The 13,119-nt window shown below is 33.6% G+C and overlaps 1 protein-coding gene and 1 pseudogene across 1 annotated transcript; both read right to left on the reverse strand.

Annotated features, from left to right (window-relative positions):
- Nucleotides 1-962: 962 nt before the first annotated feature.
- LOC100808295 (zinc finger MYM-type protein 1-like) lies at nucleotides 963-4,855 on the reverse strand (annotated as a pseudogene).
- Nucleotides 4,856-7,239: 2,384 nt separating this feature from the next.
- LOC100813471 (putative nitrate reductase 1) lies at nucleotides 7,240-12,159 on the reverse strand. The gene is made up of 5 exons (NM_001358540.1): nucleotides 11,111-12,159; nucleotides 10,805-10,945; nucleotides 10,131-10,363; nucleotides 8,724-9,162; nucleotides 7,240-8,371 (listed from the first exon to the last, which is right to left on the reverse strand). Exons 1-5 carry the CDS (start codon nucleotides 12,066-12,068, stop codon nucleotides 7,482-7,484), a joined length of 2,661 nt encoding a protein of 886 aa, NP_001345469.1. The 5' UTR covers nucleotides 12,069-12,159; the 3' UTR covers nucleotides 7,240-7,481.
- Nucleotides 12,160-13,119: the final 960 nt, after the last annotated feature.

The following is a 13,119-nucleotide window of genomic DNA, read 5'->3' on the forward strand; positions in this document are numbered from 1 at the left end:
ATATAGCACTTCCTCTTAAATAACGAATTTATTATGTATTTTATCAATGAAATCATGTTTTCATGAAAGGACATTCTCACTAGAAAAAAATATATTTAGAGCACATGCGGGTAATGCTACTAGTAAATCGGGTGGTGCAAATAGTAACTTCCAATAATAATCAACCTCTTCGTATCATTAACGATTTAAATTAATGATTTCTAACTCATGTTTTGTTTAAACGATAAATAAAGGAAAAAGTAAGAAAATGAGAAAAAAAAGATAGAAAACAATGTGAGAAATTTAACTTATATACTCAACCATAAATAATTATAATAATTAACAATATGATTACCGAAGGATTCATTATATAATTCACAATGAATCAACTGAACATTTTCTTGGTTTCTTTCGCATAAAAGTTTAAAGTAGCTGCCTTTGACACAATATATATGCTTTTAAGTTAGTGCTTCTATTTTATTTAGTGATCTGCTTTCGTCATTGATTGGCACAACAATTAATCAATTAATATGATTTCAATGTTTTAAAATGAATAAAAACGACAAAAGTACGAGCTTGCTGCGTAAAGATTTGACTATTTCCTCCCAACGTCCTTGGAGATCATTTCCAAATTGTGTGGTTTTTATTAATATTATTTGCTTGATATTAATGAGATGGCTATAGCTTGCATATAAATTTAGTTAGATATCCTGACGTTATAGATCAATTTTTCCATTCATTAATTAAAACTAGTCAACAAATTCAATGATATATGCAGGAATTTTTTATTTATTTTACACGTCTAGTTAATTAAAAAATAAGTTATGATTTATCATGTATTAACAATTAACTTTTCTTTAAAAAAAAACTATTAACTTCAGGGACGGATGCAGATAATAAATATCAATGTGACTAAAATATAAAAGAAATTATAGACTAAAATATATTGAAAATAAAAAATAATGTTGTTTAATGAAATGTATTTACAATGAAAATCGTCTACTACCCATTTTTTGAAAATAAACTAAAATAACATCATTGTTGATTTTTCCAAGAACATCTCTTTCTATAAAAGTTACAAGATGATCATTTAACTATTGATCACCCATTTTGTTACATAGTTGACTCTTCACAAACTTCATAGCTGAAAAAACACGTTCCACGCTTGCAGTTGCTACCGATAAGACTAAAGCCAACTTCAGAAGCCTATAAACTATATCAAATGTGTTGCACTTTTTTGTTTCCACAAGTTTTGCACAAAGATCTGAAAATCCTTTTAACTTTGCAAATTTTGGATCACATCGAACATTTCTAACATAATTCTGAAGCTGATGTCGCACCACCACTTCCGGCACATCTACAAAATCATTTGGATAAAGTTCAACCATCATCAACAATTTTTTCACATCAAAAGCTTCAAATGATGATGAGGGACTCAAACATGAAACACATTGTAAAAGTTCAGTATTCTCTTCATCAAACCTAGCATTGAGCTCATGCAACTGCAAATCTAAAACACTAAATAAATAATCATGCTTATAATGATGCAAATTAGAAACACTAGAAGTGGTAGCATGTCGTCTAGGTTTCTTCCCTTGCACATACAGTGCATCCAAATCAGGCATATCAATATCATGCTTATTGCAAATTTCCATAACCTTAGATATAAGTTCTTCCCATCCATCATTCCTCATTTCTTGTAATTCTTCTTTGGTGGCTTTGACAAGTGATAAAGCATTCAAAATATTTTGATCACACTTTTGTAGCGCTACACTTAAATCATTTATAAATCTTAAAATCTCAACCATCATGTATAACATGAAAATAAAATCAAAGGACTCAAGCACATCTAGCAAAAGCATAGTTTCACCATATTTTTTAAATGACGTATCTTTCCCGACTTCTTCAAGTACCTCAATAATGGCACCATATATAGTCATCAAACTAGTGAGAGTCCTAAAGTGGGAACCCCAACGAGTGTCACCCGCTCTAGCAATAGACGATTCTTGATTTAATCCATTACCAGTCTCTATCTGACCCTCTTCAATCAATTTAGCAAATTGAGATACTTGTTTGTCCCGAAGCAATTCTTGTCTCTTATTAGAAGACCGTATGAAATTAACAAGCATATTGACCTTACCGAAAAGACCACTAACATCTTTGTGAGTCTTAGCACATGCAACAAGTGCCAATTGAAGTTGATGGGCAAAACAATGCACATAATAAGCAGATGGATTTTCATTTTGAATTAAAGTTCTCAAACCACAAAACTTACCTCGTATATTGCTAGCTCCATCATATCCTTGCCCCCTTATGCTAGATAAACTCAAGCCATTAATAGACAACAACTTCTCAAGTGCCTCCTTAAGTGACTTAACACTTGTTTCTTTAACACTAACAATCCTAAGAAACCTTTCTTTTACCTAACCTTCACTATTAACATAGCGAATAACAACAACCATTTGTTCTTTACCAGCAACATCACTAGATTCATCAATCAAAACACAAAATACATCATTCGCAATATCACATACAATTTGTTGAGTTATTTCACATGCACTAGCAACAGCAAGATCCTTTTGAATCGTAGGAGCAGTCATAAAGTTATTGCCCGAAGCACAATCAATTACATTAGCTATCTCTGGGTTAATTTCCTTTAAAGTGTCCACCAACTCAATAAATGGCCCCTTAAATAAAGAGTTAAAGGACTCGTCACTCCCTCTAAATGGCATGCCACACCTCAAAAGAAACTTAGTAGCTATAAGAGATGTGTTTACACGAACACGATATTCGGAATTCATTTGTTTAGTTTGATTAACAAATGCAACCTTAATACTTTGGTTTGGGTTCATGAGAGCATAACTCATATGCACACAATCAACATGACTATTGGAAGAAGTAGCATGATTAGCCAATCTTTGAGAATTCTTCCAATCACTAAACCCCTCGATCACAAAGTGATCTCCCCCGTATTTAGAGACATTCTTAAATAAAACAACATGGCAAGCAAAATGCTAGGTCCTTAGATTCACTATAATCAATCCAGTCATACAAATCAAACCAATTTTTGCCAAATCTACGTCTTTGATTACCTTTAAGAGACCAAGGGTAAACGAAATTATGAGGAGGTTGATGACAACCTATTTTTAAATAAGCTTTCCTTATCTCATTTTGGATGTCAGGGTGATAGCTTGAAATTGGAGGCCTAATTCCTGGATTTATTTCCAACAATTCATAATCAACAACTTTAATACTCTCACTTGGATGTTGAGTTTCTGATGCTTCTAGATTTACCGAAGAAGTAGATTTGTCTCTAGAAAGCACATGAAAAAATTTCTTCATCCTATAAAGAGACAATGAAACCACTAAAATTAGTTAATTATCTAACTCAAAGCCACTGTTATCTTTAGCTATGCATTAATAATTCATTACAAGAAGTTGAATTTTGAGGTTTATCTGGTGAAAAAGGAAAAGGACCAAGTCCCTGAAAGAGGAAGGAAAAAGAAACAAAATGCACAGAGCAAAAGCAATTTTCTTATTGTTAAAATGCCTATCTCAACAACTAGATTTTCCAATTCCTTCATGAAAGCATAAATAAGGGAATGGATTAAATTGAACACTCTTTACTCCTTTGTTCTCTCTCTCTCTCACTCTTTGGTTAGTCATGGCATCCGTTGTAACAATTTTGCTAGTATGTTTGTTTTAAGAGCTAAGACCTATAACTTTTTATTGTTAATTATGAACAAGATAATATTTTTATTTTTATTATTTTTAATTTGAGAATTTTTATATATAGTTAGTATGAATTATATAAACTGTATAAAATTTTTGAAAATAGTAGTCATATTGTTATGCACTATCAACTATACTACAATAGCAATTTTGGTGTCAGCTGCTACGTGTCTGTTATCTGAGATTGATAGAAATAACTAAGTATGCCTACAATTAATATTATGTCAATAGTTGTGATGCTATTATCTCAAGAGTTAAACAAGAAAGGAGTCCAACAAGGCATGCCATCAGTTAACATCAACATAAAAAAAAGGTATGATATATAAATTAAGAGGTTTATCCTTTACTAATTGCATTATTACAAAAATAAAAGTTCAAAAGATTTAAATGTTCTAAATGCTCTGAACTCAACTTTATTCGCATGCTCTTTATAAATTACAAGATGTGCAATGTGAAATGTAATAGTAATAGAAAGGAGTTTTGGAGCATTATTTTCAATGCACCCAAGAAAACTATCAAAATATTGAAATAAGAGCTCTAAGCTTTTATAACAGAAAATAAAAAGTCAATTTAAACATGAAAGTAGATCAGGAAAATTGTATTAAGCCTAAGGTAATATTGGATTTTATTAATCATCGCACATCAGAAAACAGGTCCAGGTAATGTTGCAATACATCATAATGTATATAAAGTTTACCCAGGCTGGTTATTTATGCTAGGTTCAGTATGATAAGAAATGCACTAAAGATAAACCTTGTTACACTCTTTGTTAATAACTCAATATTTCTAAGAAAAAGGAAGGCATATGATGATCAGTAGGAGCAAGGCTGTTAATAATCTAAGCTATTTTTGGAGGCCTAATTCCTGGATTTGTTTCCAACAATTCATAATCAAGGCTGTTAATAATCTAAGCTATTTCATGGAAACCTTGCCTCAACAAAGCCGTGGAACGGTGGAAGGGAAGAGGCGGAGAGGCCGAGAGGGGCAGCGGCGGCGGCAGCGCACAACGCAATGGAAGAAGAGGTGCAACCGCACAGTTCACCGTGAACGAGAGAGAAGGAACCCTAGGTCAGGTGCAGCCGTGCAACACAACATCAATGAACAAGAGAGAGAAGGAAGTTTTATTTTAAAAAAACCTATTAATCAAAACGACGTCATTTTAAAACAAAAAAAAAACTTAAAAATTCTGATGTGACTATAGCCACACTATGCCTCAGCGTGGATCCGCATTAACTTAAATGATTAACGTGAACATTTTATTTTATAATAAAACAATACAGATTGAGTTTAAAATGACTTCTCTCATCACATTCTGTTTCATCATATAAATTATTAATATTCATTCTTTCTGTAGTAACTTTAATTTAGCTTAGAGTTAAATATCTATGTAATGAAGGTATAATTTTTTTTACACTATTATCTAATAATAAATTATCATTTAAATTATTTTAAAATTATTTTTAAAGGTCAACAACCTTATCATATATAATAAATTATGATTGGATGATTTTGTAAAAAAATATTTTTTGTATATAATTTTTTTCTTTCTTTATTTTAACTATATATGAGAGTATATTGACATTTAATTTTACAGACAAAATACAGAACTTATATATCTGGATTCGCGGAACCTTTCCTTAGTTATCTTTAATCTATGTTGAATTGAATTAACATGATTAACTGCTCCACACCCGGTTGTTAAAGTGTATTTGTATAATTAATTAAATTAAAGAAAAGCAACAGCAACCGATCCAGTCAAAGAGAGAACTACTCCTAAAGAAAAGAAAAGTAAAGTATAATACTTGAAACGATCGACAATCAATATCAACGTTCTAAGAAAAGAAGAAAAGGGTAAATTAATTTGATTAATATATATATAGACAGTTCATCTCCACACAATCATAAGTACTAAACCAATTAATCATTAATTTGTGCGGTATTAAATCTGGTTTTTATTTATCTAAAATCTTAGATTCAAGTTTTATACATAAAAAATATGATTAAGACCCAGAATTTCACTAAATATGTATTTGTTTTAAAGAGAGAAATAATATTAGAAGAAAATTTTATTATTTATTATAGGGCCCACACATATTTTATATTTTACTTTAACTTAAAAAAATATTTTATTTTTTTTCTTTTCTAATTTCATCTTTTAAACCAAACACACTTAAACTTTAAAATTAATTAATTAAATTTTTCAATAAAACTAATCATCACTCAAACTCATAAAAATTTCGTAACAATAAATAACCCAAAAAAACACGTACGTTCCCAGATTCTTTTCTTGAAAAAGCAATGGAAATTATTAATATTTTATTTCAATACATCTACCTGTGAATGATAATGATATTGGAGCTAGCAAGATTCCTTAATAGGACAAAAGTGCTTGAGTGAGAAAGGACGCACGAGTGTGCGCAGAAGCTGGATCATATAAAATAGTAGGGTGACCTTTCCGTGCACCAAACAACACATTAATAGTTTTCTTGACCTAACCCTAATGTGAAGGGTAAGGCCATGCCATGCATCCTCGTTCGATCGGTTCGCTGCTTCACAGTGTCGTGCAGTGAACCTGAATATCGTACTGTTATGGTCCCAACTAAGAAATTAGTAACTAAACAGGTTACTTTTAACATAATAATCCCCATTCTCTCCTCTCTAGAGTTTTCTGTTAATAATAAATTACTTGATGCTTAAAAAAGTCTTAAAAACACCTGTTAAAAATAAAAATAGAAAACATTGAAGAAGAAATGCTATGTTTAAGATAATATGAACTTAATACATGGATCTTCATTAGCATTACTTAAATAAATTAATAGCAATTAAGGAGTTCGGTTGATTGAAAAGAATATGTAAGTATTATAAAGTTTTAATATCATGTTTAATTTTTACGGATATAAAACAAATAATAGCAACTTTGTAATATTATATGGAACATATTTCAGTAAAAGAAATGTTATTTCACATTATTAGTCACCTATTCCATGGGTTTTTCAAGTTTCATTATTTTTGTGGAAATATAAACAGTGCCAAATTTCTTTTAACTCGTTATTATCATTTATAAACAGTGCCAAAAGTCCATGATCTCATTTTTTACATGTGGAGGGTAGTTAAATAGCCAGGGTTATTTTTCTGTTATAGAACTGAGTTATGTAGGAAAAGGGTTCCTTAATGAATTTTTCTATACTGCAACTTGGTATCTTATACAACTCTTGTGTATTTGGCAGGCTACTTCAGGTACCTGTTTGGTTATTAAAATATTTATCCTTTTGCTAATTAAAAAAAACCCTCAATTATGTGAAAGATTATTTATCATAATTTGATAATGTTTTCACGTAAAATTAACATATGTGACCACCAATATACACATGCATACCTTTCATTGCAAATCAATCCTTAAAGAATAAAAAAATTAAGAGAAATTATTTGTATAAAATAAATATTTACAATATGCTTACAATTGCATAAAAGTAGAAAGGAAAAAAAAAATATGAAATAAAATAGATGCTGAATTGAAGAGAGTAGATAGGCATATATAACATTAATTTATTTACACTAAAGTAGTAAAAAAATCTTGACGTACCTGTCTACATTAAAGCGTGAGAAGGGATGAAGAGTTACTTCCCAACAATCTCGGTTCATATACAATTTTTCACTTCTTTTTTTACCCTTATAAAGAATGAAACAAACATTAATACTCCAATAACACCCGATACACAAACAAATACAATACACAACACAATCTAGCAATCTAGCTACTTCTCCATGCCCTAAAACACAAGCAAATCGTTCTTGATATCATATCCCATTTTCTCCAAATTAGGCTGCACTGCAAACTGAATCATGGGTGGTGGCCCACATGTCAAAGCCAAGGAATCCCTCGACGCTTTTGGAAGGTGCTCCCTCGTGATACTCTCTGTGATGAACCCTACACTGTATTTCCACCCTTCCTTTGCGATTTCCACCACGTACCATAGCTTGAACCGGTCATTATGTATCTTCGCCCACTCATCCAACTCCTCCCTCAGTAATATATCATCCTCTGTGCGATTCGCATACACTACATGCATTTCGGTGTGGTCCTCTGGGTCCTTCAAAATCGCTTGCGCCACTTGGTAAATGGGCGTGATCCCAGTTCCACCAGCCAACATGGCCAACCTCTTGGCGAATCTTGGTTTTCCATGAACCATGAAGTTGCCTCTTCCGGTGTATTCTATGTGACCTAATGGGCCCTTCACGTCCAACATGGATCCAATGGGTAGAGAGTCCAAATGTTGAGACATGAGTCCTCCATTTGGAAACTTGGGATGCACACCTTTGAAGTACACCTTGATGAGTAGATCAAAGAAACCCACTTCATCCACACTACTTGTTGGAGTGTAGGCTCGCATGCATAGCTTGCCGTCGATGGTGGCACACAAGAAAATGTGTTTCCCCACGGATAATCCCAAGAGTTGGTCCTCTGAGGGTAATGCAAAACGGAATAGCCTCGCGTCATGAGAAATGGAGGTCTTTGACACGAGCTTGCATGGGATTTTCTCGCGTGGGTTGAGAGCCACACTACGTGATGGTGGTGTTGTAGTTTCCTTAATAGGGGCCAAATGAGTGAATTCGGAATTGCCATGCACGGAGTTGTTGGGCGATGAGTCTGAGGTGTAGCCTGTTCATGCAAAATTAGCAAACCATATAAAATATTAAATAACTAAATAAATTAAATTCTTAACAAAATAAAATGAATTTATTTTCTATATCTAAATGTACCAAGGTAGATTTTTTGTAGGAAATTATTGTAAAAGTAAAAAAAAAAATACAATATATAACCATTTGTTATTGGATGACAAAATAAAATATCTTTGATCAATTATTAATATTTCATTAACTTTTGTAAAGTTGTCTTAAAAAATATCTTCTACTTATTTATTACTATTTCACAGTCGTCAATACCTATAAATTAAACTTATAAGTAATGCATGCACTGAAAGTTAAAGAAAGATGCAACCAATGTATATTACCAGTGGTGATGAGCTCCCCGATTCGGTAATCTTCAAGCAATTTTTTTGCTTTGTCAGAATGGATGGCGTCAAACTCTTCGGTGCAGTCGGTGCCAGCATTGATGAGGATGCTGTCAGTACCACCGGGGTGATCTTTGAGGAAGCGGGTGCAATCATAGACGTGACCGTGGACAATGATCCAAGCAGAGTCAGGGTTGGAATGTTTTTTCACTTCGGAGATGGAGAACATTTTTGAGGAAGTGTTCATGAATGGTGTGGAGACACTCTTTTTTAGGGTTGGTTTTGGCTTTTGTGATTTTTCCAAATGTTTTTCCTTTGCCATCCAGCCACCGGGTTGGTTGCCTGGTTGGGTTGGATGCTCAAACACTATGCCAATCTCACCCTTGTGGGGCTTGCACACATTTGTTTTCACTCTGAACCAGCAGTTATTCATCATGCCCTACACATTATTGCATTCCAAAAAGATAACACAAAAGGGTTCATTAGACTTTACACTATTAAAAACATATTAAATGAAATTCAACAAATAAAGAGGATGCAAGGTGGTTATGAAAATCAAAATATAAAGGAAGGTTTATTTACATATCAGTATTCGGCTTTTCTTCAAGTGAAAAGAATTGTTTTCAACTGTGTCTTTCAGTAAGTCAGTTCAATCAAAGTAAGCCAAAAAATCACAAAATTAATGATATTTCTTTAGTGGGCCGTTTTCTCCATCACTGGATTGCGTCAAAATATATAGTTAAGTCTTTGTTGAGACATGGTGACTAATTTGTTTTAAATGATGAAACTTTTCTTGTTTCATTATTTTTATAAAAGTCACAGCCACTAAACCAAAAAAATCTTATATAGTTTTCAGAGTATTATAGATAAATGAGATGCCATATTCATACAATAAAATTAGATAACAATTTATATAAATCTTTATTTAATTTCTTCATCAAATCATTTATCTTTATGCTATATTTTCTCTCTTTTCTTTTAATCTCTTCTATTTATTATATTAAATATTGTATGAATATACTCTCTAGTCTCTATATAAATTCGCTTTTTTACTATCATCACTATATAAATTCATAAAAAAAACATATTATATAAATGTATATCAGATCAAATTTATATTATTATGTATAACGAAATTCAGGTAATTAATAAGTTTGGCGTTTAGAATATATTATTAAAGAAAAGGTTGATCATTTCTCCACTCAAGGAGGCCGCGAAAATGACAGGTGTTGACGTCAAGTGAAGCCGTCATAAAATTTTAATAAAATTTGTAAAGCGGAGTTTCTTAGATCAAGATGATCTATCTTAATTGATGAGTACGATATGTGAAAATAATAAATTCTCTGGTATTAAATTTAATTTTTATTGATAAAAAAAAGAACAAATTTCTTAAAAAAGTATTCGTACCATAACATTCCAAATGAGGTGTTCAGGCTGAGTGTTGAGACCTTCATCCCAAGCTCGAACCGCAATCTCCTTGGCCCCAAGTAGGTCAAGCACCTCCACCTCCAAAGACCAGAAGCACCAGCACCAATACTTGCCATATTTGTTAGGTTTCTCAGTATGGTCCAATGTGCACACGTGCCATGTTTCTCCACCATCAAGTGTTACCTCCACACGTGTCACTTTCCTTCCACCACCTGCACGTACAACGAGACACTCTAACTTTAATTTGCATCCAAACATATAAGTATATAACATAGTTTTCATTCTTCAAGTCATTGTCTACCAGTTGCATGATACAGCCACAACTCCATTACCAATCCAAAATTGGGGTTTTATTCGGCGCCAGCCACTTGAAAGAGAGACAAGACATTATTCTAATCTTTCACACTTGTAATTATCTTTTTATTTGGTTAATACTTGTACAACCAATTCTCTGTTAATTTTTTTGCCTGATAGACTTTAATAAATTTTATTTATTTAATGCTACAAAAATGCTTTATGTTATTATCCTGAAAAATTTGTGGAGGATAATTCACTCCATTAATTAGTTCCCTTATGTAGTTAATTAAGTAGTGCTAATAATATTGATGTACTTGTTCCTTTCAGGAAAAGGAACGAAAAACACCAAAACTCACCGGAATATGCATAGCCTCTGATTACGTAAGGCCTCTGTGTAGTCCATGAGTTGATGGGCAAGATCTCCTCGTGACAAGGCGTAGTTATCACTGAGTTTATATTCAACTCGTTGATGATGTATTCTGGCTTGTACCACCAACCTACAAGGAGACACCAAAAAAAACGTCATTAATTTCTGTCCATGAAATTATCTAAATCTCACTGTAAAAGTACCACTGTTCATTTTCAACCTCATGCAATATTCCTAGGCAAAAAGAAGTAACAAAATTAAAAACCATAAGAGTTCGAAGAAAGACATATTATACCTTCGTCATTAGCAAGTTCTGCATCAACATGGGAAGGGAGTACTCTATTATCCTTATAATGATAATGACTATCGCACTCATGCTCAGTAACGACAATGCGTTTGAGCCATTTCACCATTCTTCCACCGATGAACCCCGGAATAATCATGCGCACGGGAAATCCATGATCCGGCGCCAACGGCTCGCCGTTTTGCATGAACGCGAGAATGATGTCACGCGACGGATCCATGGCCATCTCCCTCTTGACGCTGGTTCCATACTTGGACCCACCACCCCCGGGGAGATCCTCGGCGCCCTCGAAGGACACGTACATGGCGCCCTTCATACGGGCGAGGATCCCACAGCGTTTGAGCACATGACGCAGCGGGACCCCCCGCCACACGGAGGTGGAGGCCCCGGCGGCACCCCAGTTGAAGCCGATGCTCTGCTTCACCATGTTATGCTCTTTGCGCCGATTTCCCGCACACACTAGTGTGGCGGGAAACTCGCGGTGAGGGAATTCCCTCATAAGTTTCTCCATGGTGAAGTGGGTTGATCGTTTGACCAACCCAGTCACTTCCACGGTCCATTCATCCCATTTGATCTTGGGAACTGGACCGTGGTTGCGGACGTAGTGGAGTGGCGATGGGGTGATGAAGCCGTGGTGCATAAGGCGGGGGAGTGGGGCCTCCGCGTTGAAGGGGTGCTTCCCTGTGAGCCGCACCATGGAGGCGTTCCGCGGGATCCACTGGTCCGCGGTTCCCTCGTCTCGCGGGTCCAACAGCGACGCCTCGGTTTCCGCGTTCGCTTTTTGTATCAACTCCTTGAGATACGAAGCGTCGTCGTTTTGGTCTTCGTCGTCGCTGGATGAGTCCAGATCGAAATCCGACGGGAGAGGGGTATTGAAGTCTGGGCCGCAAGCGCGAACGACGGCGTTTATGTGGGTGCCGTATTGACGGTTGTCGACTGAAGCCGCCATTGTGAGAAAAAGGAAATTAGGGGCTGTGGTGTTGGTTAGTTTTTCCTTCTTCTCTCAGTGTCACTTTCTGGTGAAAGAGAAAAGGAAATTGGTGTTCTAAGCTAGTAGGTTGGGAGTATTTATAGAGGGAGGGAGGGGCGAGAGCATGAGAGAGAAGAAAAGTGACTTACGGAAGTCTAGTCCTCCCTTCGTTCAGTTCTTCTCCTTGCTAACGTTATTTCTTTTTTTTTCACTGAAATATTTTTTTATGTAGTACGATATTTTCTTTTGTTTTTTCTTGTGTTCACGGGGGAAAATAAATTTTGATTCCTTTGAAGTTTGATAGATAAATAAGTTAAATTTGATAATATATATATATATATATATATATATATATATATATATATTAGTTAAAGTAGTAAGTGTAGTTATAGGAAAAAACTCGGAAAAAATATAAATAAAGGAAGATGTTTATTGTTTGTAATAATTTTATAATATTTGTAGTAAAAAAAAAATTAATGAAGTCTCGATTTTATAACACTAGTCAATAAGTTTATCTTTTTAAAAAATTAGTGGAAAAGTGTTTTCATATCAATATCAAAAATAATTTTAAACAAAAAGTTATTTGACATAGTGAAAAAAGAAAAGAAAAAAAATTGAAAAATGACATATATTAATTAGGTGTTTATAAAACCTGAGTGTCCAAAAACGATTGATATGTTAAGGTTAATTAATGCATATAGAATAAGAAATACTTAATGGATGTAATTATATTTAAACTAAAATGTTCTTATTTAATATTTTGATTTAGATGGCTCTTCCTATTAATAATGTGATATTTTTATGGAATATAATGTGATATTAAATAAAGATATAATTGAGAGAAAAATCTTTAATTTTACTTTGAATGTTTAAGAAAATCTCCAATGGATAGCTTAACATGAGTGTGTGCAAGTGGGAGAGAAAATATGAGATGTTAAAGAGGGAAGATTTGTGAGTTAAAAAAATTGATTTTTTTTTAAAAAAGGTTAAAATGTAATTTTTGTCTCACTATTTTTTTAAATATATTCTT

The sequence above is a fragment of the Glycine max genome, chromosome 13 (genome assembly GCF_000004515.6).
Source record: "Glycine max cultivar Williams 82 chromosome 13, Glycine_max_v4.0, whole genome shotgun sequence".
In the NCBI taxonomy this organism is placed as follows: domain Eukaryota; kingdom Viridiplantae; phylum Streptophyta; class Magnoliopsida; order Fabales; family Fabaceae; genus Glycine; species Glycine max.

Bases quoted from the DNA above. Each gene is read 5' to 3' on its own strand.
- LOC100813471 (NM_001358540.1), bottom strand. From the start codon at position 12,068: ATGGCGGCTTCAGTCGACAACCGTCAATACGGCACCCACATAAACGCC. The intron at 10,946-11,110 runs GTATAATATGTC...GTCTCCTTGTAG, and splicing joins AGAACTTGCTAATGACGAAG to GTTGGTGGTACAAGCCAGAA. The intron at 10,364-10,804 runs GTGAGTTTTGGT...TTGTACGTGCAG, and splicing joins CAGAGGCTATGCATATTCCG to GTGGTGGAAGGAAAGTGACA.